The 24,379-nt window shown below is 42.7% G+C and overlaps 1 protein-coding gene across 6 annotated transcripts; it reads left to right on the forward strand.

Moving 5' to 3' along the window:
* Positions 1-464: 464 nt before the first annotated feature.
* LOC310800605 (uncharacterized protein) lies at positions 465-23,685 on the forward strand. 6 transcript variants are annotated; one of them, XR_014553888.1, is made up of 13 exons: positions 465-563; positions 4,596-4,849; positions 5,566-5,626; positions 8,228-8,513; positions 9,464-9,703; positions 10,705-10,799; positions 11,357-11,443; positions 14,580-14,664; positions 17,633-17,736; positions 20,660-20,781; positions 23,178-23,277; positions 23,400-23,549; positions 23,644-23,685. XR_014553888.1 is itself a non-coding variant. In XM_083663234.1 (12 exons), exons 2-12 carry the CDS (start codon positions 4,641-4,643, stop codon positions 23,451-23,453), a joined length of 1,443 nt encoding a protein of 480 aa, XP_083519360.1. In that variant the 5' UTR covers positions 465-563; positions 4,596-4,640; the 3' UTR covers positions 23,454-23,567. The 6 variants fall into 6 exon arrangements, 5 of the variants coding, with proteins under 5 accessions (XP_083519360.1, XP_083519356.1, XP_083519359.1 ...); XM_083663234.1 differs by lacking the exon at positions 23,644-23,685 and having other exon boundaries at positions 23,400-23,567; XM_083663230.1 differs by lacking the exon at positions 23,644-23,685 and having other exon boundaries at positions 23,178-23,539.
* Positions 23,686-24,379: the final 694 nt, after the last annotated feature.

Raw genomic sequence — 24,379 nt, forward strand, 5'->3', positions numbered from 1 at the left:
ACAGTGCAGTAGGCTATTACACCCTCCCAACCACTAAGCACCCAGCCGATACATCCATCGGCATCAGCGCTGTGGAGCAGTTGAACCCGACATGACACACCGCCGAAGAAGGCTGTGTTTGAGCTTCAAAACTTCGGCTCCCGCATGTGAGGGGAGGGAAGTCTGGCAAGCGAGACTAGGCTACTTATTCAGTCTATGAAAGAATCAAATTAGAAACATGTTAAACATGATGTTGTAAACATTCATTCTGAATTTAATTTAGCCTATTAAATAACAAATAGCCTACAGCAAAATGGTGTTGGATTGCTGCCAGGAAATGTTTAAACGTTTCAGGAAAGGAGGTGAACGATATCCTGAAGGAGATAGCGTTTTAAAGTGTGAAGCTGTTACAATACAGTAGGTGGCGGTAATGTACCAATTAAGGATGTCAACCAAAACACCGAAGAAGAAGAAGTAGTAGTAACCCGGAAGTGTTTAGAAAGCGCCGGGAAATGGCGTCGCGCGGGTTCAATTCTGCTGTTTCTGTTAGTTAACTACATTCGAGGAATGTATTCGACATTAAGGTAAACTTAGCACTGAACACGTTGCCATACACATTGCTATCATAGGTAGACATACCATTTCATTATTGTAATAGTCAAATGATTTTCCTGATTCATTGGCTAGCTAGTTTATGCAATGCTAACAGCTTATTGAGTGTCTAGCTAACGTACACATTCAATGCTAGCTAGGGATGCTAACTTTTGAATATAGCTCATAGACTGTAAAATAGGTATAGCTACAAGAGACTTGTTTAGCTAAACAAGACATGACAAACTTATTTCTGTTCATAATCATTCTCATGGGGCAGGAGAGTCCACAACAACAGATCTGAGCACAGTGCGTGGCGGCAGTTTACGTATGAATGTTATCAAAACGTCGACGATGAATTGCTTAACAGGCTCGCTTTTATAACGGTACGTTATTTTATTCAAGAAAATGCAATGCATATACCTGTCTATTTGTTGTGGGTGATGTGTGAATGCTGATATTTCAGATACTAACTTAGAATAATAACTATTTGGTCAGCAGCACTTACCGTACTCAAATTTTTTGCTTCGCTTTTATAAGTTCTTTTATTCAAGAAAATGCATTGCGTAATATACATGTCTGGAGCCACCAGCAGTGCACAACACATCGTTACACAACTGACGATGTGTTGTGCTGGTCATCGCCAGTCAAGAAGACATCTCTCAAGTGTTGTGCTGCTGATTTCATCAGGGATTGTAACATCTAGTCCTATTAAGCAATCTGTTTGTTGTAGGTGATATGAAAGCTGATATTTCAGATACTAACTTAAAATAATAACTATTTGGTCAGCATTTTAATACTCCAATTCTGTCAAGATAGCAAGCTGGTTCTTTCCAGCAAAGTGCTGCTGCCAGTAGAAAGCTATACCAGTGAAGCATGGCATACAACATGTTCTGGCTGGAGGATCACTGTATATCAGGGGTGCCCACACCCTCGCATTGTGACCAGCTCAACTACCACCATAATGTTCCGCTATGTTCTCCGTATACACTCTCAAACTAGCGTCATACAGACTTCCATAAGTCAATTGGGGAACTCTGCTGTTCAAAACGCTCTCCTACCCGTCCCTGACGTCCGATTGCAGATTCCGAAGACATAATAATCCTCCTACGGAAGCCAGCCGTTTAGGCGGGGTGGTTAAAACGATACTGCTGCGTGAAACAACCGTTTAAAACAGGGGTGTCAAACATGCGGCCCGGGGGCCAGATCCGGCCCCCCCAAAGGATGAGTTTGCAAAGTGTGAAAATTGCGCTGAGAAGTCCTTCAATCCAATGTGATGCACTTGTGAAGGCTAAGAGGTACCAGGTTTCAGGAGCAAGTTCACATATTAACACGTTCACTGCCAATGGCGAGTTGACTCGTCAAAAAAAATCCAACGGTTGACTGCCATTGACGAGTCAAGTCGTCAAAAAAAAAAAAAATTGACGGTGGGACGTGGATCAACGCCCCCCACGTCTCCTATAACAATATTGGAGCCACCGAACGTGTACAACCCATTCCACCGACCCACTAAGTGGCGACAGTGCTCTCCATTCTAGAAAAAGTTGAGCCAAAACTGCAGGGGAACGCGCGATGAAACCATTCTCCTACTGTAAAATGGATTGGCGAAAACACTTTCGCTTTCGCGCTGATTGTTGGCGGTGGGGGATTGCAAATTTGCATAATAGATTATGGGTGCAACACACTTTGAAACACGCAGCATAAATAAGACCAGAATCGCAAAATAAACCCTGTTTCTTGGGGTTTCTCAACCGAAAACCCAGAAACGAACGAGCCTCATTCTCATACTGTAGGCGAAAACGCTTTCACGCTGGAGCACACGGGCGCACAGCGGTGGGGGGTTCCAAAAATAGACTGGGTGGAAAACACACTTTGAAACACGCAGCATAAAGCCTAGAATCGCACAAAGCTTCATCAAAGCTCTCAAACCCAAGAAACGAGTGAGCCCCATCCACACTCCCAGGGAGGGAGGCTGCTCACTGCTCAGACAGGCAGTAGAAATTGCTTGTGACAAACGCTGCTGAAAGCCACCAGACACGCCCACGGAGGGAGGAGTTTGAAGGAGAGGGCGTTCAGAACTATATTGTTTAGATGTCTGATCTCTCACTGATGCCAAAAATAAATGGTTAAAGTGACTGTTCTGCCTGTTTGATTGAATTTCACAAAACTGCGATTATCTCAGCTTTCAGTCTCAGACGCTGAAACCATGCTGTACTCAACGGCTAATATCTACATAACTACTAACTCTACAAACTAACTCTTTTAGACAGAGAAAGCACACATTCTATTAATACTTTTGTGAACTTTGTGTTCACAAAGTCCAAGCAGAAAATAATCCTCGGCTCTTGTAAAATGAGCCAGAATCCTCAAAAAAACCCTCTGGCAGAAGCTACCTACAGTAAAAAAAAAACGGCTGGCAGTGAATGTGTTAAGTCACCTATTTATGTTATCTGTATTAATCATTAAATAGTCAGCTATTTTCATTACCTTTGCTTGACTATAGATAATTGCACAGTGATAAATACAGAGGTGCGTAACCTATCCAAGGGGAGTAGTTTAACCACCTTGTTTGCCCTCACTGATTGATACAGTTGATCTGAAAATAGGTGAGTAAACTATCCGTCTCATTTCAAAGGGGTGAGTAAATTGCGTTTACTTGCGTTTACCCTCCACTACACCCCTGATTGTAATGCACAGTACAGACAGTAGATAATGTGCTTGATGGTATCTGAGATAACCCCACGTGTTGTAGGGTTCTACCTGTAATTCTTTACACTAAGATAAATGGGAAAATGTGGAGGTTTTGTCATTTATAGGTTATTATTGATTATTGATTTTCATTGTCTGGCCCACTTGACACCAAATTGGGTCACTAAAATGAATTTGACACCCCTGGTTTAAAAGCAGTCTTTCCACAGCCTGTGCTGTATACGAGGGATCAGCCGAGGAGCATTTTGGTAAACAAACCGCGTCACTGGGTGGCAACGGCAATGGAACCCTATGGAGCCTGAGTTTGAGCGTCTGACTCTAGCCGGCTGACCGTGTTTACAATTTTACAACTGCGACAGTTTACACAACTTTAACCTTACACAACATGCATATATTATACATCAAACTTTTGAGCTAACTATGCTCTCACTCAGAATGTCAAAAATATAAGCGATGTGATGTATAGTTTTTGAGATATTAATGTTTGTTTGGCACAACTCATGCTAGTTAACTGCCGCAGGGTTACGCATTTTTGGCTGGCAAGTGACGTCACGCTGATTCGTCCTATTTAGGAGAGGAGAAGCTTCCTGGTGCCGACCAGTGTTGGGGGTCATTAAAGTAACATATTACATGTAATATATTACATTTAGCAGTAACTCTGTAATATAACTTTAGGATTTCAGTAATATTATACCAGTTACTTTGTCAAGTAACACGTCGTCAAGTTACAAATTGAGTTAAAAAATATTTATCAAAGCACATAATTTAAATAAAGATACACTCATTTCCTAATCAAATTGCGTGTTTTTATGCAAATAACCACTATAGAGGACAATAACAAAGGAAAAGGATAACATTTAGAATTTTGGACGGTTTACACTGACTTCAAGAAGGTTTAAATTATTTTTCGGCATGGTTTTGACTCGCGGGTTACCCCCAGTTCCGGGATCCTTCCTGCCTCACTTGCTTGCGTGATGTCAGCGAAACCTTAAGAATGAAGTGAATGATTTGGAGTGGTTTTTTTTGTGCCTGCCCTGGTAACGTCATTATTTGTCACCTTTTTCACTCTCCTGAATGTTTTTTTCTGGTGTTTAATTATGATTTATTATTATTGTTTGTATAGTGTGTGCTGCTGCACTGTCTTTGTCTCTGTCTGAGAGTGAACCAAGACAACTATGTTGACATGACGATCAATTTATTGAATCTTGAATCCTGTTTGTATCGTGTATGTTCGTTTTGCAGCCGTTTTTGCTTAGCTTAGAGCATCGTCTTCTCTACTGTAACCAGTAACATGAATGCACTTCTATTTCCTGCAGTTATTAGCTGTGTTGATGCCATCAAGTGCTCGGTAGCTCGATGCTATGAGTCTGGTGATGACAGCCACAGCAGTGATGACAGCCACAGCAGATGCCGAGCTAGCGTTGGAGGCCGCGGATGAAACGCTAATGCTAGCGGACAGCTTGTGTTCAGAGCCAGGCAGTCCTGGAGTTCTGAACCAGGCTCACCTCCTCGACCCAAGCGACCTCCTCTACCACGACCTCAGCTCTGTCATCGTCCCGGAAACACCCAGGTAAACGCGGCCCGTGCCAGTGTCACTCCATCTTATCTTTTTCTCAGGGTTCCTACGCAGGTTTAGCCTGGCTCCGGACCCTCGAAGCCACGCCCGCTCCACAGTTGTGGATTTGGCTCTTCTTGGTCTGGTATCGCCACGTGCAAACGCCTTTTCTCCGGTTGCAAATCCAATCATGGGTGCTGCTGATTGGCTAACGCTGTTGTCAATCATGCACAACAGAAAGAGACAAAGCTGTGGCCAAGCAAACGTAGCTAGCTTCTCCACGTTGCGCAGCCAAAGTCGCCCGACTTTGTACTTTTCGTTTTAGCGAACGTCTTATTAGTTACTGCAGTGTACGATAAGACTTAGGTTAAAACGACAAGTACAAAGTCGGCCGCCTTTGGCTGCTTAAAGTAGAGAAGCTGGCTAGCATTAGCTTGGAAGCCATATAGCAACCCTGCCAATCATCTCACATATTCTGATGTTTGTGGCTGTGAAGAACAACCATCTATACAGTGATATGACCTAGTTAGCAGCGCCAAGATGTCTATGTAAATCACATTGAACACCAGAGAAAATCTTCAAAACAAATCAAGGTCTGGAAAAGTCTGGAATTTTTTATTTCAAAATGTGTGGGAACCCTGTTTTGTCCAACCAGCCACTTAAATCTGTGTTCTGTCTTTGATTGGTCCAGCCCACAGCTTAAATCTGTGTTCTGTCTTTGATTGGTCCAGCCCACAGCTTAATGTCAGGCGGAGGAGACTGGCTGGTATCACAGAGGAACACTTCAGACCGGTAAGTTGCTGTGATGGAGTCTTCAAAGTGGGGTCCTCGAGGGGGTTCCAGGGGGTCCCCAGCAAAAAGGGGGATCATTTATTTTTTTTACTATAATCCCATCCATATAAGTGACAATGACTATTTTGTCATGGGTTATACTTTCTGTAATAAAACAACATCTAAAAGCAAAAAATCTTATCAGATGGGGGACCCTGGGACAAAGCCTTATCAAATGCGGGTCTGTGGTCTAATTTGTGTCAGTTTAAGGGGTCCTTGACGTGGAAAAAGGTTGAGAATGTATTATATTCAACATAGTCTCACTGTTATTAATGGGATGGGACAATTGACTTTAAATCCAATATATTGCCTTACATTACGTCATTTGGCAGACGCTTTTATCCAAAGCCACTTACAATAACACATTTTTGTCAGCAATAGAGCAATCAACTATGTAACGCAGTCTATGATAACTACAACATCTGAAGAAACAGTGGTACAAGTTAAGGTTAGTTTAGATTTTTTTTTTTTTTTTTTTTTTAAGAGAGAGAAAGAAGCTAGATCAAGAAGGGCCCAGATGGAGCATGAAAAGGTGTGTCTTTAGCCTTTTCCGAAAGATCGGCAGTGATTCGGCTGTCCTGACCGAAGGTGGAAGCTCGTTCCACCATTGAGGTGCCAGGGACGAGAAGAGTCGCGAACGGGATGAGCGACTTTTGAGCCCCCGTAGTGGAGGAGGGGCGAGGCGTCCTGCGCTTACAAAAATGTGAAGGAAAAAAAATCTAACCGCTCGCACACTGCAGGGCTCCAGTCTGAGATTTATTGCACCAAAAGTCAGTGACGTTTTTCGAGCACCATGCTGCAGTGTGCGAGCGCTGGCTCAGCACCTTTGGATGTGCTGCTGACTAGCCTGGTAAACCAGCCCGTCACGTAGGGCTGCATGATATGAGGAAAAGCTGCGATGTGCGATAACACTGTTCAATATTGCGATGACGATATGACCTGCGATAAATAAATAAAAGCTATAAACAAAAATATTAATGGGTAGGGGTGCTCCGATCCGGCTAAGCCACGATCCGATCCGATTCCGATTCCTGGGGTCACGATCCGATTCCAGAATCGATTCTCGATTCCAGAATCTAGAATCGATTCTCAATTATGTAGTTTTATATTGCAATAACACACAAAGGTAAATCTAAGACAAAAAATGACAAATGTATTAATGCTGAACTTCAAATTCAACTTCTGAAGTATTACAGTAAGGGCCTAAATTCATTTTGTAATATGAGTGTGTTAATTTAAGCATACGTATCAGTAAGTGGCACGGGATTCTCAAAGCCTGTGTTCATACGAACAAAAATGCACTCTTGAAGCTAAAAAAAATCCCAAACCAACAAGTTAATTATTTACATTTTTACTTCAATGTAGAACAGTCATTTCTTACACATGAGATTACTTTTAGCCTTTTAGTCATAACGATTATTGAAAGATATTCCATATTCCAGACTGAAATGTTATAACAGAAGTGGAGTATTGGCCAGAATGACATTAACATTTGGACACTTATTCAGCCGGTATCTTGCATGTTGCGTTCAGGTGCACTGTATTTTTTTTTTTTTTTTTTTTGCGATAACACGTGACTTTTGCGATGTGTTCATTGCGCATTTTCATATCGCGATGACGATGAAAATACGATAAATCGTGCAGCCCTACCGTCACATGATCTCACATTTCATTTGGTTCTGCGAGACGGTCTGGCCCCAAAGCCAGTGGGGGGGTTTAGCAGAAGCTGCAGAGCGGAAGAGCCAATCAGCGACTGCGCTGTGATTGACAGCGCAAGTTGGCCAATCAGGAACGCCACTACCACTGCACTAACAAAACAATAATGGCCGCCTCCTTGCCTGTCCGTCTCGAGGAGTCATGTCAGCGTTTGTCTAGTTTAAACAGCCATAAAGTGCAGTTATTGCAGAAATAGACTCAATAACAACAATTAAACAAGTACAGGAGTATCGCCGCAACCGCAGAGTTTCTCGGCGGAAAATATGTTTTTGCCATTCTCCCGAGTGGATTTGGGGTTTGACTGGATCCGACGCTGATTGGCTGAAGGAGTTGTCTGTCAAGGCAACTACGCCCGCCCATGCTCCCGCCCCTGCTAAAGACTTGAGTGAAGAGTTGGGGCCAGACCGTCACGCAGAACCAAATGAAATGTGAGTTCACATGACGGGCTGCTTTACCAGGCTACATGCTGACTCCTCTTCAATACAGAAAATATCACAGTACGTGTTCTGCGGCAGAAACATTAATAACAATATTTTATTTGTACTTTAAAACATTTTTTTTATTGTTACGCGGGAGAGATCTGTGGCTCAGAAATACATTATTATAGAAACCTAATTCTGCCCAGTCAGACTTGTTTTAATCATTGAACTTTTATTTAATACATCGTATCGTGGTTGTATCGAATAGAGTGCCGAAGTCAGGCACACGAACCAAAGGATTTTCCGCCATTCATTTCTCCATAGACATTTTGTAAAATGCTTATAAAAATAGCAATCTGGGAACCCAAAGTCTACTTTTATTTGAAATATAGTTGATGTAGTAATAGTTGATATGTGATGTTTGCAGATGGGAGTCCTCAGGCCGCTCTTCCATGCAGAACCTTCTCCTGGCAGCGTCGATCCGTGTTTCCTGCGTCGCTCCAAACGCAGGAGGCTGGTGGGAGCGAGGGAAGGGCAGAGCGAGGGCTTTGTGCCAGCCTCGTCTCTGAGAGTCTTCCCTCTGGACACCTGGCTGGAAGCCCCAGAGGCCCCGCCTCCTGCACCAGAGGCCCCACCCTGTTCCTCCTCTTCATCCTCATCGTCTTCATCCTGGTACTCGTCTTCTTCGTCCTCGTCATCGTCCTACCTTCAGGGTTCGTACAAAGTATTGAAAGAGTTTGGAAATGCTTGATTTTAACTGTCATGTTTTCAAGGTTAGGACAAGCCCTCTGTTGATCCGATACTCTGGAAATTAGCAAGCATTACATGAAACCTATAATCAAAACATATAATCAGTCCGGGTAGTGTAGTGGTAAAGTCCCTGCCTACCACCAACATGAGGGGCGCAGGTTCGCATCCTCGCGTTGCCTCCTGCTTGGTCGGGCGTCCATACAGGCACAATTGGCTCATGTCTGTGGGAGGGAAGCCGGTTTGAGGGTATTTTTCCTGGTCGGTCGGGGCGCCTGTTCAGAGGGAAGGGGACTGGTTGGAATTAGCCCTTTTCACAGCTGCCATTTTGTGTCTAAAAGGCAGGGGAAACGCAGGTGCAACCAACTCACTAATTAGGGCCCCAGCACTGGAACACCTAAATGGACTGGAAGTTGGACACCCTAATTAAGGTTTTGGTGCACCTGTGAAACTCCCTGCCTTTTAGACACAAAATGGTGGCTGTGAAAAGGGTCTATAGCGCGATGATCCTCCCACGTGCTACGTCCTGCCGGTGAAGCTCCAGCTGTCGGGTGAAAAGAAGCGGCTGGCTACTGCTCATGTCTCGGAGGAAGCATGGTGCTAGTTTCCGCTCTCCCCAGATCGGCAGAGGGCGGAGCAGCGACCGGGGCAGCAGGGGGAATAATTGGCGAAGTACAATTGGGGAGAATATGGGGTCAAAAAAACAACAACATACAATCAAAGTTAATATGAACAGCTGGTAAAATAATCAGTGACAATATCCATTGGTTGCTGCTGTGGGTATAAAGGAATATTGTAAACTTTATTTTTCGCGATTGCATTTACAGTAACAATTTAGATGTGATGATAAAGGCTTCGAGAGTCCGGACATTTTTGGTTTATTCTTCAAAAGCTGTATGAACCCTGTACCTCGCAGCAGCCCTGGTGTCAGAGGAGCAAGCGGAGGAGTTTCTTTGCAGCGTGACACACTGCCACAGCACCACCAGCAGCACCACCACCACAGGAAGGGCTGCTCCTGCTGCTCACGGCCAGAGGAGGAGGCCCGGCTTCAGGGCAGCCTCGCCGCCAGCCTCCCTGCCCAGCCCTGGCTCTCTGTCTTTCCTCACCACAGAGGAGAGGGAGTGGCTGAACACTGAGTCTGACACCCCTCCAGCAGGTAAGGAGATGACAGACCAGGGATGCAAGGGAGGGAGGGGCCAGTCCATTAAGGGCTTTAAAAACAGTCCATGATAGTCTGGGGAAAATTCACAGTTTCATGATTGTCATGCATGAATTTATTTCACAACACTGCGGCTAATTCACAGTGATCTCGTGCCTGTTCTTATGGGTTTACAATATTCACGCAACTGTTTTTTTAAATTATTATTATTATTATTTTCAGATTAGCTCTCTCCCCCCCCCCCATTTTCTCCCTAATTATGCTTGGCCAATGTCCCCCTGCTGCCCCGGTCGCTGCTCCACCCCCCTCTGCCGATCTGGGGAGAGCCGTAGACTAGCACCATGCTTCTTCCGACACATCCGCAGTTGCTGCGTTATTACGGAACCCACCGTGGTTTTGGGCAGACCACGCCCCGTGCCAGCCTACACTACAGCAGTCAAGTGCCGGGATTGGCCAGGCACCCATGCTCCGTGAGCCAATGGGACGAGTATTTATTTTTGACAAGCTCTGACTGCGCTTCCTTGTTGACAAGTTGACAGACAACGGCCTCAGCCTGGATGAAAATCTCTGCGCGGCCAACACGAGTTTATATATTGAGGCGATGTCTCGTCATAAACGCTGGGTTAGCTGGCTCAGCCTGGCTGGGGGCGTGGTCAGGGTGGGGTAAATTCCCCCGTTCTATCCATTCAGCAAAGTTAGAATTTAGCTCCTAGCCCATAAAGCTTGAAAGACATCTCCGTGATTCTGACCAATCACCTGTGGCGAGTTCCAATTTAATGAATCCAGCCCATAATAAGTGGAAGCTACAACTTCCCTACAGAGCCCTATGAGAAAGTTGGCTCATTGCAGCAGTAACATTCTAACAGTGGCAGGATACAGAATCAAAGTTAGAAGGAAAGGTATGAATATAAAATAAGCATGAATTACAGCATCATGTGGCTGTGTAAAGTAACAGAAGTAGAACGTGTCTGCCTCTGACTGGGGAGTTTGCTGTGCAGATCCACCAGTGGAGGTCATCATCAGTGACGAGGAGGATGCCGTGGTTCGCTTGGCACAGATGGAGGAAGACGCAGCAATGGCCCAAAGTCTGCAGGTAGGAACCACGTTAATGATGCTCTGTGCTGATCCAGGAACAGTATCTATCAACTGTTACCATGTTAATGATGCTCTGTGCTGATCCAGGAACAGTATCTATCAACTGTTACCATGTTAATGATGTTCTGTGCTGATCCAGGAACAGTATCTATCAACTGTTACCATGTTAATGATGCTCTGTGCTGATTCAGGAACAGTATCTATCGACTGTTACCATGTTAATGATGCTCTGTGCTGATTCAGGAACAGTATCTATCAACTGTTACCATGTTAATGATGCTCTGTGCTGATCCAGGAACAGTATCTATCAACTGTTACCATGTTAATGATGCTCTGTGCTGATCCAGGAACAGTATCTATCAACTGTTACCATGTTAATGATGCTCTGTGCTGATCCAAGAACAGTATCTATCAACTGTTACCATGTTAATGATGCTCTGTGCTGATCCAGGAACAGTATCTATCAACTGTTACCATGTTAATGATGCTCTGTGCTGATCCAGGAACAGTATCTATCAACTGTTACCATGTTAATGATGCTCTGTGCCGATCCAGGAACAGTTTGACCGAGAGGAGTCAGATGCCCGCAGCCGACCCCAGCATCAGCCTCCACACCATCATCATCATCTTCATCACCACAGGGTGAGGCAGCTTTGTTGATCTCCGTGGCCAAACTGGGTCACAAATGTGATGCAGCAAAGAAAAATAGTCATATCAATAAGAATAGAGCAAACAAGGAATATTGAACATAACACACATTGGACATAACACAAGCAGAGTTCCAATGTGTTGGGAACATGTTGAGTAGTCATGTTTCAATGAAAAAAGTCTATGAATCACACACACATTTATGATGGTGTGCAAAGAAAATATTAGGGATGCACGATATGGATTTTTTTCAGCCGATACCTGCTTCTCTTGGCTGATATGATACGAGAACTGATCATTTCACATTTTTGTATTTTAAAAATAAGTTCATAATAACCTGGGGCCGGTTGCACCAACTGGTCTTACACTGGTCTTAAGCTAAGTTGGTCGTAACTTTACGACCTAACAGCTACGCCGGTTGCACCAAGACGGCTTAAGCCTTATTTTCACTACGACCAGGCGTAACTCCTACGCCTGGTCAGGAGGAGGCGTAGAGCCTGCCTGTAACAGAGATCTCCGCGGAGATCTTTTTGACCGTCATCGTCGTAACACCGCCAGTTCGCCGTCTTTGAAAGCACGACGTTAGATTATAACTAACAAGTTGTGTGGCTTAGCCTTCCAAAATGTTGCCGTTAGTTTTTTAGAAGTTAATACATAGAATTGGGAACGTTACATTAAATTTCATTCAGACTGTCTGTCTGGCTCAATCGCCGCCATTTTTCCCCCGGAGCGAGGGAGGGTGAGAGGAGGGAGGGTGTTTTACAGTAGTGGCTGAGAGAGCGTAGTGGCACAGTGCTCCAAGCAGGTCGCGAGGCACATTTTTTGCAACAACATCCAATCAGGGGGCATTCCCTGGCAATTCACATGGACGCGCATTGCTACGACCAGCATAGTTAAGACCAGACGTAAGCCGTGTTGGTGCAACAGGCGTAAATCCACTCTAAAGACTGGTCTTAACTAAGACCGACGTAGGAGTTACGACCAGGCATAGTTAAGACCACTTGGTGCAACCGGCCCCCTGTAGTTTAAGCACAGCTGAGGGTTAGAAAGGCTAAGCTGTAGTGAGCAAAATGTTCCATAGCTCTGACCTCACCAAATCTAACTGACATCACTATTCAAAACAAAGAACACGTGTGACTCTTCAAATGTGAATTAATTTTTTTCATTTAATTTCATTTATTTATGTAGGGTCAGATACATAACATATAACATTTGTCAACATCTGATGTATGCACCACAGCATTTGTAGCCTAGTCGTTGGCAATGCCCGTCATAGATGTTGTTTGCAACATTCTCAAAAAACACAATTTCCTAAACTTACAAAACTTTAAAACGTTCAGATATGCCCTTGCTCCGTGTATAAAATAGTCCCTGGTGTTGCCCCACCTCCTCTTGCAGAACTTTTTAAGCAGAGGCCTGTGTTGGAGGCATGAGCACCAGCAGGGCTTGTATAAGAGGTGACTGTGAGACGCCCCACAGGCGCGCCACATATGTCAGTGGTGGGTAGGGCTGCCCTCGACCAAAGATTATCCTGGTCGACCAGAAATCGACCACAGCTCCGACCAATCGATTGGTCGGAACGGGGTTTAAGAAAAAAAAAAAAAAATCTGTGTACTTTTTTTTTCTTATTTTGTGCAGTGTACTGACTACTAGGGGTGGGAATCACCAGATGCCCACGATACGATACTAAAACGAAACTTAGGTCGTTTTTGAACAATGCATCTTGTGCAGCCCATTCAGTAACTGGGGAATTTGTAAATTGCTGTTATGACAAAACTGTTACTGTTAAAACAAAAGGAAAATATGCTACAGTTTGTTTACTGCTGGCCTTGGAACTAAAGTTTATAGTAGCCCGGTGGCCTGCATTTTTTTTTTTTTTTACAAAATTATTAACAACAGCGATTGCTCGACCAACGTGAATCTCGTCGACCAAGAGCACGTCGACCAAACAATCGACCAATCAACCTGGAGGGGGCAGCCCTAGTGGTGGGTGGGAAAATGTGGACATCTGCAATAAGGGAATGCCCCACGTTTAGGGCAAACCTCAAAGAATGGCTCAAAGCGAAGCAAATCTGTCATCATTTTAACAAGCCTATTCACCGGGCATTCCCTCACTGCACCGCTTGCGAGACTGTCAACCAATAGTGAAACTGTTTTGTATTGTGCTGCGTTTGTGTATTTGATCTTTTATTGCACCGTTTGTGTGTGGTGGTACTACTGTGTTGTAGCTGTGTGTGTGGTGGTACTACTGTGTTGTAGCTGTGTGTGTGGTGGTACTACTGTGTTGTAGCTGTGTGTGTGGTGGTACTACTGTGTTGTAGCTGTGTGTGTGGTGGTACTACTGTGTTGTAGCTGTGTGTGTGGTGGTACTACTGTGTTGTAGCTGTGTGTGTGGTGGTACTACTGTGTTGTAGCTGTGTGTGTGGTGGTACTACTGTGTTGTAGCTGTGTGTGTGGTGGTACTACTGTGTTGTTGCTGTGTGTGTGGTGGTACTACTGTGTTGTAGCTGTGTGTGTGGTGGTACTACTGTGTTGTAGCTGTGTGTGTGGTGGTACTACTGTGTTGTAGCTGTGTCTTCTCTTTTTCTTCTTTTAACGAGGCTAATATGAATTAGCCTTAGTGCTATAACCCAGCATGTTTACATTATGTGTGTCTCTGATACTGATGTTCATTCATGTGCACTGTCCCTACTCACATAAATACATCAATGAAATGATAAGCAAAGTACAGTAAAAAGCAGTAAAATATACAGTAAACATAAACAACTTTACTTTCCACTTTTTTCTAGTAAAGTACGGTAGATCAAAAAATGTCACAAAAATACTTTGGCTTTTATGAGCATTTTGCCTCAGAGTCCAAAGTAAATGCTTTGACATAATCTGTCAAATCAGACATGTCGGTGCATTAAATACAGGTTATTAGTAGTAAAGTGCATCAGTCAATACAAAAAAGAATGGCTTTTATACAAGCCAAAGCCTCTGGCTGCTTAGTCTGTAGATAGCCAATCAAATATTTTGGCCCAGAATGCAGTTAAAGAAGGGCAGAACCAGAAGGCATGAGATAGTGTGCCCTCTGACAGTGTGTTGTTGTGTTGTTGATTTGTCTCTGTTTTCCCTCTCTGTGTTCTAGTATAATCCCTACATGGAGACCTGGCCTCCCGACCCACCTATGAATTGGATGTTAGCGGTTCCTCCTCCAGTTGGATTTGAAGATGGTACAGCATCCTCTCCTGCACTTGACATGTAGTACACAGTGATACAGTAACTACTGTACTTCAGCAATCAACGCTAAGTGGTGACTGCTCCAGACACACCAAGCAGACAGTGGGCCGTCGGCCATGTCTGGACGATGTGTCCCGTAGGGGTCACCCAAACGCTTCGAAGCTTCAATCGATGCCATTTGTAATCGATTTCCAAATCAGTATTTGAATGCTTCATTTTTCTTCTTAAATTTATTTTTAAATAGTAATCCAACATTATTAATTATGCATCAACATAAATTATTATGACTTATTCTCTCAGACAAGGACATTGTGCCTCACAGCTCTCCGACGTTACTTACCAGCACTGAAACTGCGACAGTTCCACCATGCAGCCACCAGGGCCTACTGTACATATAAGAGCAAATGTGTTTTTATGGGCTAAGGGCGCATGTCCATGTGGCTTCTTTTCCTGGCAGTTAAACGCTGTAAGTATGCTGGTGAGCGCTGATCCCAGCGCACAATATGCAAGGAAGCGGATTGAAAATAACGTTAGCTCAGCAGCGGTAGCTAGCTTGCTAGCTGACAGCTAACAACAAGCTAACAACACACGTACTGTGATAAAAGCATGCATACGCTCTCTCCTCATTGGAAACAGCTGAAAAACAAGCTCAGGAAAAGAAGCTATATGGACACGCGGCCTATGGCTGTGATTTATGTGATGTGCTTATTTCATTTTCGTTTCAATGAAAAGGAAAATCTCTGAATTCCGATTTTTCTCCTCGCCTCTCATTGTTACTATGTGCCCCACACCCCCGTCTAAGCTTCGAATCTATCCGAATACTTCAAATACTTCGCTTCGAAGCCCAAAAATGCTATTCAGCCCTGTATAATATATATATATGTATATATTTATATATAATATATATATTATATTATATATGTATAATAGCCCTCTTTATGTAGGCCGATATTCAAATGTCCATAAAAAGATCAAATCAAATTGTTTTCAGGAAACTCCAACAGATTCTTGTACAGCATGTGCTACACTACCTCTGTGAGGATTTACAACATGTCCTACACTACCTCTGTGAGGATTTGCAAGGGGTTCTAGTGGATCTGTTTATGGACATTTGAATATCAGCCTATGTAGCCTATGTATACTATAGTATATATATATATATATATTATATATATAGTATACTATGTAGCCTATGCGTATTGTATCTGGCTTGACATCTAATTATTAAAAAATGCTGCAGTAGAACCGCTTGCAAATCATCACAGAGGTAGTGTAGGACATATTGTACAAGAATCTGGTGGAATTGGCTGAAAACAACTTTATGGACATTTGAATTTGACAGACCGACAGAGAAACGGCACCGAAAATATAACCTCCTTGACAGAGGTGATTATAAAAAATTCTGCATTGAAGAACAATAAAGTAGGCTAATGACAGATGTATGCATTTCAACAAAGGAAAATGATAAGAAAAACATAACCGTTGCTGTTTTTAAACAAGCTTTGTGGCCATTACTATCTGTTTCCGAGTGTACGAGGTGCACCTGAAGGCACCATGAAGGCCTCGCCCGCGCTTTACCGTACAAAGCGATGTAGACGCTCAATGGATTTTAAGTGCACATTTCTTGTGTTTGATACATGCTACCGCCCCCCCCCCCCCCCCCCCGCCGCCCACTGGCAGAAAAAATGGCTCATATCCAGTTGTTTCTTAACAAAGACCCCTCATGTTTAGAAAGGCAAAACCTGAAAATATCCTGTTCCCTGTAGCCTGACATGATCCAGAGTCCATGTTTAAAAGGCACTTTGGAGTGGTAATTTGTGTTCAGCAGGATAATTTTCACAAACGCGAAGCACTTTTATTACTTTTGAAACGTAAATGCGTTTGTTTACTGAAACTGCCTATCATTTTGATATGTAAGGTATCATGTACAGCGAGGATCAGGACCCACGATAATGAGCGGCTCCCTGTACGTGATCACGTTTATTACACGGTTACTTACTAAAGAACGCTAAGGTAGCGTTCTTTTCCCACCGGGTGTCACGGCTGAGCTAAATTTACCTTTACATTTACCTGACTTCGTTCTGCGGATTGATATGACTGACCCAGTGGTCCTCCAGTCTTTCTGAATGGCGTGCATAGCAACGGTCTGTTAGACCTAGCAGCCGTCTGTTATACCTAGCAGCCGTCTGTTATACCTAGCAGTGGTCTGTTATGATTGATGGCCAGAATCGAGTATTCAACAACGATGTGTAATAAACTGAAATAATAATAATAATAAGTTGGTCAGGAAATTCCACTCTTGCTCTGATGATGTAAAGATCAGTCTCTTTAGGGCCTACTCTACCCCTCTGCCCCCTTGTGGGTGAAGTATAAAAAAAGCGAGCCTCCACAAACTTCAGGGTGCTTATAATGACTGCATGCGGATATTGTTGAAAAAACCCAGATGGAGCAGTGCTAGTGAACTGTTTTGTAAGGCTGGAGTCAACACTTTTCAGGCGCTCTTGAGAAATTCAAAGTACAAATGTATTTGTCGACTGAATGTTTCTCAGAATGCCGTTATCAATTATCATGCTGCTGTCTAATCCTGGTTTTAGTGCTGTGAGATACCAGTCACATAATATGTGGACATTTTGATATAAGTGCCTTTTATAGTTTTACTGTTTTCTTTTAATTGTTGTATGTCTGTTTTTTATGGACCTTGTGTCTGACAATAAAAGTTGATTGATTGATTTAATAATAATAATAACAACAACCATGCACAGTTATGTCAGATTGGAATCGGTTGAGGTTGAGGTTAACATAGTGCAGTATTGAGTAGTTCCACAATAAATATGTAATAATTTAAACTCTGTGGTATAAGACTCGACTACATCTAGTTTTGAATAAATTGACAATATTGGCTACTTATATGGGTCTGACCCTGATGGTGGCAAATGTAAAGTGATTGGTCTGTTGGTCCAGATGTGTCTGGTCGTCGCAGCACAAGACGTCGGCCTGCAAGGGGGAGGAGGACGAGCAGGAGGATGCCCGACCTGTCCGAGAGCCTGCAGGGAAACGACTATGAGGTAGGTGTGTGTGTGTGTGCGTGTGACGTACAGTGTGTCAGGAGATCTAATGCCTGTCACAGTCTTTCAAATTGTTTTATTTCCTTGAGGCCTGAAATGAAAAGCCACTAGTCACAATGGAAAAGTATGTTTTTATCTTGTTAGCAGAAGGAGAAAACAAAAAAGTGGGACCAGAAAGCTCAGCAGGCCAAAGTAGAAGAATCAAGAGAAAAAAGACAGCTTCTTGGATATTTAGAAGCACAATTGAATGCAGAAGTACCGGTAATGTACATGTGTACTGATACAGCCTGGCGAAGACCAGTGAGGTGGAAAATGCGTTGCGTTTTGTTGCCCGTGTCTATTTTGATTGAAGATTTTGGAACTTTTTCAGTACACATGTACCGTAAATTCCGGACTATAAGCCGCACCGGTGTATAAGCCGCACCTGCAAAGTTGACTATTTTTTTCTTATATAAGCCGCACCGGACTATAAGCCGCGGGTGTTTTAATGTTTTTTTTTTTTTTTTTTTGTGTTTTAATGTTTAATTACCATATGTAAGGGTTCATGCACAGAGGGGATTGTCGGGAAAGAGATGGCTGTTTGAGGAAGCTCCCATTTATTAACATTTCAACAAAACAACATAACACAACACCACCTGTGTTTCTTTTTTACAGTGCACACAGTGTCATACAGTGTCATACAGTGTGGTGAAAAGAGGGCAAGAGAGGAAATTAAAACAGAAGTGGATTTATAGTTAGAAAGAGTGCTAAAAAAGAGATTTTTTTTTTTTTTTGGAAAAAATCCATAGATAAGCCGCACCGTTATATAAACCGCAGGGGCCAAAAAAGGCCAAAATAATATAATAATAATATAATAATATATAATAATAACATACACCAATAGAGTACCGCAGGGATGACGTATTTTTGTAGGCTTACCCAGAAATTGCCGCCATGTTGGTTCATAGGGGTGAAGTGAATACGATAGATCGGCAATACGTCATATCGTAGGCGGCACATGGTCTCGCCCCCTTTTAGGGGGGAAACACGAGCGGCACTCGCCGTGGACGTCAAATGTAAAATAGCAGTACCAAAAAATGTATCGAAAAATACCAAATGAATGTAGATTATGAATGACACAAAGACACCATGATATGACAATATATTACAACTCGATACATTGTAAATATGACTTTGACCCATCTAAAATCATGTGACTAGGTCTGTGACCTAGATCCGGTGTCCGCCTGTTGCTAATTTAGCCTTCCTACATTAAATGCTGTTGTAGTGGAGCTCAGCGTCGTCGTCGGCTACTTGGCTCTGGGCTGTAATGTAAATATGTGACATGAGTCACATGATTTTAGATGGCTCAAACAAAATTAATCGTTTGGCGGAACCTGAGTCTATGATTTTTCTGGCGCGTGAAATAGCAAGTGTGGCGTGTGGGCGTGTGGAGAGGTTAAATAGGCTCTGTGCACAACTGAAAGGACGAACTTCCGGTTGTAGTCAAACCGGCTAGCCAGCTTCCGCTTTAGCCCGGTCGCTGTGTGTATGTAACTTATCTCTGACTATCTGGTTTTTCTACACTATTTCTGGAACTGATTACTGAATTTTTATGACGGACTTGGCTGAATCGATATTTGATTTGACCGCCGCCTGGACACGGACTTGAATTTTTACGGATTGCGGACTTGTATGAAGCTTAAGATGATATTACGTTAGCTAAAGCTAACGTTAGTTTAAAGCTAACAGTGTTGGAACCATAGGTTAGAACGAACATCTTCTCTACCACCGAATTGCTTCAAAAATGACAATCTTTACGAGATGTCTCCAAGATCTGCCTAAAATAAACGTAAACGATGTCCATCGTATCGTTAATGCCTGTTCCCCCGCTCCCATAAGCAAGCGAGAGGGATTCAAGTTATACATATAACATCATAATAATAAGTAGTGTTTAGATTCAAGCTGCCTTGCTGATGCTTTGCTTTTGTTAAGTTTGTTAACTTCATCCTAATACCTCATACCAACATGTCATACCTACTCAGAATTTTAACCCCTCAAATGCCAGTGTACAGTAAAAAGTACAGTAGAAAACACAAAAAGTGAATTATTTTCCTTCCCATAAAGGCAAACTGGATTTCTCTTGGGGGGATTATCATAGCCTGGGATATGTTCAAGATTGGCAGGATCCATTTTAGAATGATGTCACAATACCTATGACAACAATAAGATGATTTTGGTCAATATTTTAATAATATTTTTTGGGAAGCAGTGGAAGCTCATCCTACTGTTATAGCGACTTGAAGCTGAGCAAAGTGGTACACAGCAGTGCTCATTAGAGCCACCCGTACCTCTTTGTAACTTGTGCACATCTCGTACATTATATTTCTTATTCCTCACAGCACTCGTCTTGACTTGTTATTGTCATTCGGAGTTCTCGGTGTTTTGCTAGCTTCTAGCTAAGGGTTCGTTAGCTAACGTTAGTTAGTTTAACCAGCTTAAACGTCATACAAGTCCGCAATCATTAAATTCGTGTCCGTGTCCAGGCAGCGGTCAAATCAAATATCCATTCAGCCAAGTCCGTAATCCAAATTCAGTAATCAGTTCCAGAAATAGTGTCGAAAAACCAGATAGTTAGAGATAAGTTTGATAAACACAGCGACTAGCACAGCGACCGGGCCGGTAAGGAGAGGAAGCCGATAAAGCGGAAACTGGCTCGCCGAGTTGGCAAGAAAACCGGAAGTTCGTCTAATCGCTTGTGCAACTAGCCTATTGCGTGACTCATGCTCAAACGGTGAGACTTGGCAGCTCTGGTGTAAATATTGATTCATCTACCAAAGACCAATTCTGCTGGCGTTTTGACGCTTGGAAATTTCAGACCCTGTTCAGACTTTTCCTGCCTTTCTTCAACACGTCTGATTCCTAAGTTTGCTCTGGCTTGCAGGCTCTTCTGGAGTTTGAGGAGCACCAAGGGGCCGTTTCGAACAAGAAGATGAGCAAGAGGGAGATCCAGAGGTTTCCAACCAAAACCTACCACCAGTCTGCCCACAGCGCCGGCAACAACCAGTAAGTTCCTCCAGATGAACAGGCTGAGGAGGATCTGCTTTCGGCACTGAACCACTGGTTTAACTACGCCAAAAACTTTTGATGCCTGTGAATTCAATTGTGCAAGTGCATATATATATATATATATATGTATATATATATATATGTACTATATATATATGTATATATATATATATATATATATATATATATATATATATATATATATATATATATATATATATATATATATATATATACATACATATATATATATATATACATACATATATATATATATATATATATATATATATATATATATATATATATATATATACCGTATATAAAAGGTTGGCAGGTCTGTCTGTCATGGAATTCTGGACAAAATCATAATAAAAGATATTCTCAGATTTGGGTCTGAAAAACAAAATCCCATAAAGTAAAATAGAATGACTGATCTAGGATCTGATCTAGGATCTGAAGCTTGTTCTACCGTTGAAGTCGCTGGGTTCCGCTTTGGTCACAGTGACAGAAATGGTCAGAGTAGAAATGTGTTCTAGCTCAGGGGTTCCCAACCTTTTTTGTGCCAAGGACCGGTAGATTACATGGAAGAAAAAGTCGTTTTTTGTTGTTTGTTTTGTTTTAATGGTGTTAGTTACATACAGTATATATTTACTCACCAGAGGGGTGTACCAAGAAGGGCTTAGCGAGGTAACTTCAGGTTTAACCCTAGTTTTGCCGTACCACAACGCTAGTTAACTTCTTACCGAGATAGATCACCATAGCAACTTATGCTCTACGGCTAACCTGCTTTGTAGCAGGTTAAGTTCAGAGGATAAGATCAAAACCCATGAAAGACCCACCTGCTTACCAATCAGCTCTCTGGAAACAGCGAGTCGCCATTCATATGGTCCCCATATGAAAAATACATTGCATTCAAATGAAAAGAAAAAGAAAAAAGAAAAAAATGGCTCCTGTTGAATTAATCGAGGACTGGTTGCAGGCTACATTTAAATTAAGCCCTACTTACCACTTTGGAATATGTTTTTATATATTAATTTTCGTGCTCTCAATTAGGCTAGATACGTTGTTTGACCCCGTGGAGAAATATCACTAAACCGGCATAAAAAGGTTACATAAACGTCTCCAAAGCGCACGGTGCCGTGTGCACAATGGAGCTGAGGCTGACGTTGGGTTGGACATAGTCATACATGTCAGAATAGCCTACTATCTAAGCAATTTAATATGGGATCGCCTGCACACAGCTGATTCATATCTAGGCTACTCCTGCATTTTGCAGTTGCAACTGTGTTACTTTTGGCCTGTATGATGTGATTGAACTACATATTATTTCCAGCATAGTCATTGTATGAAATATGGAGATATGCGACTCTGCTGCCTATAGCCTATACTGTATGTGACCACAAAATAGGCAATTTTTTATAGATGAAATCTATGGCCGCACGTACCATGTCGATTCAGTTCAGCAGCCTTTTTAAATTTTATTATCATTATTTTTTTATTGATAGCCTAATAGCCTATAGGAATTATTCCATCAGTGCAACCAAACACATCATGATCATTATTATTCATTGAGCCTAAATGGTCTAAAAACGCCTACGGATTTTGGAAATAGACATGCAGGTTATATTGAGTTTATTGAGAGGGTGAATTGAGCTGCTGTAGATAGCCTACGTGGAGGCAGAAACCGCTCTTCAAAGAAATTAGCCTACTGATGTGAATAAAAGTGGTAACTTTAGACAGTGATTTGGGAACAGACTAATAATATCCAACGCAGATTTTTATTCTGACATACAGTAGGAAAGCTTCAGGATTTGTGGTTGAATGAATGAGGAAATAGGCGTGTCTGGCGCTGTAGAAGTTGGAGCAGTCCATATTGCATTGTGATTGGCAGTTGTTAAAAACCACGCCTCTTTTGCGGGCACGAGCTCCTGTGCACGGGCATTTTCATGTGCACGAGCTCTCAACTTGATTAGAAAAACCTGGTTCCACTTAACGAGTGGCGATCTAGCTTCGTAGTACGAGTTAACTAAAATCCAGCTAGATGGCAATTATCTGGTTTAGACAAACCAGATCAAGGGACAGATCCTGGATCTTCTTATACAACATTCGTGGTACAGCCCTCAGGTGGCGACAAAGGGTAAATAACAGTTGTTGTTCTGTATGTAGCCTATACAGTATTTATGTTTTTGTTTGAACTATAAACATCAACTTGAAACTATGTTTCAACTACCACACACAGTGGTATAATATTATAGCCTATGTTTGTTTTTTGTCTTACCGGCTCACGGCCCGGTACCAAATGCGTTGCGGCACGGTACCGGTCCGCGGCCCAGTGGTTGGGGACCACTGTTCTAGCTCATCTCTTCTCTCTTCTGTTGATTGATTGACAGGTGTCAGATCTGTTTCTGTGACTACACTGATGGGGAGCAGCTGAGGATCCTGCCTTGTTTCCATGACTACCACATGCAGTGTATCGACCGCTGGCTAAAGGTACAGTACTGCAACAGAGACTATTCACTCTCTGTATTCTTATGCTACGTTTTTTACCTGAGAGACTCCATTCACTCGCTGTATTGTTAGGCTTCATTTTTACCTTACCTTTTTACTCACAGGATAACTGCACTTGTCCCATCTGCCGGGCCAACATGGCCGACAGCGGTTCCTAAGCTCCACAACCTCTGACCTCAACGGATCCTGCAGGCTGGACTGCAGCATTTTCCACTGGTTCCCGTTTGGACACATTTTTGTCAGTGTTGAGCCAGGTTTGGAGGTAGCCTGGGTAAACCCAGCCCCCAGTGACCTGCTCTCTAGTGAGCAGGTCTGATAGCGGGTCACGTGGGGGCTGGGTTTACCCAGGCTAGTTTGGAGGCTGTCTCACAAATGTCTATTTTTGTTTCGAATATTTTCTGCTGTTTTAAATTTTGTTTTAAGATTGAATTAAATATTTTCTATTCTTTTTGTTAACATGTTTGCACTTGCCTAATTTTTTAAAAGCCCATATTAATCCTTTGACTCCTATCCTATTACTAAGTAAGAATGTGTAGACTGATAATGAAGACAGTACTGGTTCACATGAATGTTGTTGGGAATGAATAACGCCAGGCAGCTCTCCTGAAATTCACTATCACAATACAGAAATGTGACAATCCGATCGTGGGTCAGAAATATCAATTGAGATATTGGCTGTATTTCATTCTGCTAATCACAAGTGAGACGCTTGACCGTCACAATTTCACAAGCCTTCAATCCAAATTATATTATGTCAGTTTGTGACATTTTTACTTTTTTGTTTTTACTGGTAAGCCAATGCCATCGCTAGAAAGAGTTGTGGCTCAAATTCAAGATCATTTCAGACTCCACATCGAAAGCCTTGTTAAAAAGTTGAAGCTAAACCTGGGTTTCTTCTTTCGCTGCCAGGAAAAAATTGGTTGCAGCCACCACCTTTCCCCCTGTGCTCGACTGACAGTTTTAACTTGACAACAATAACAACCGTCACAACCGCGTGATTTCTATTCGCACATAGCAATAACCACGCCCTGTGCCCGCCTACGCAGCAGTCAAGCACCGGGATTGGCCAGGAGCAAGTCTTTTG

This window comes from Poromitra crassiceps (genome assembly GCF_964638095.1).
Source record: "Poromitra crassiceps genome assembly, chromosome: 30".
Taxonomy (NCBI): Eukaryota; Metazoa; Chordata; class Actinopteri; order Beryciformes; family Melamphaidae; genus Poromitra; species Poromitra crassiceps.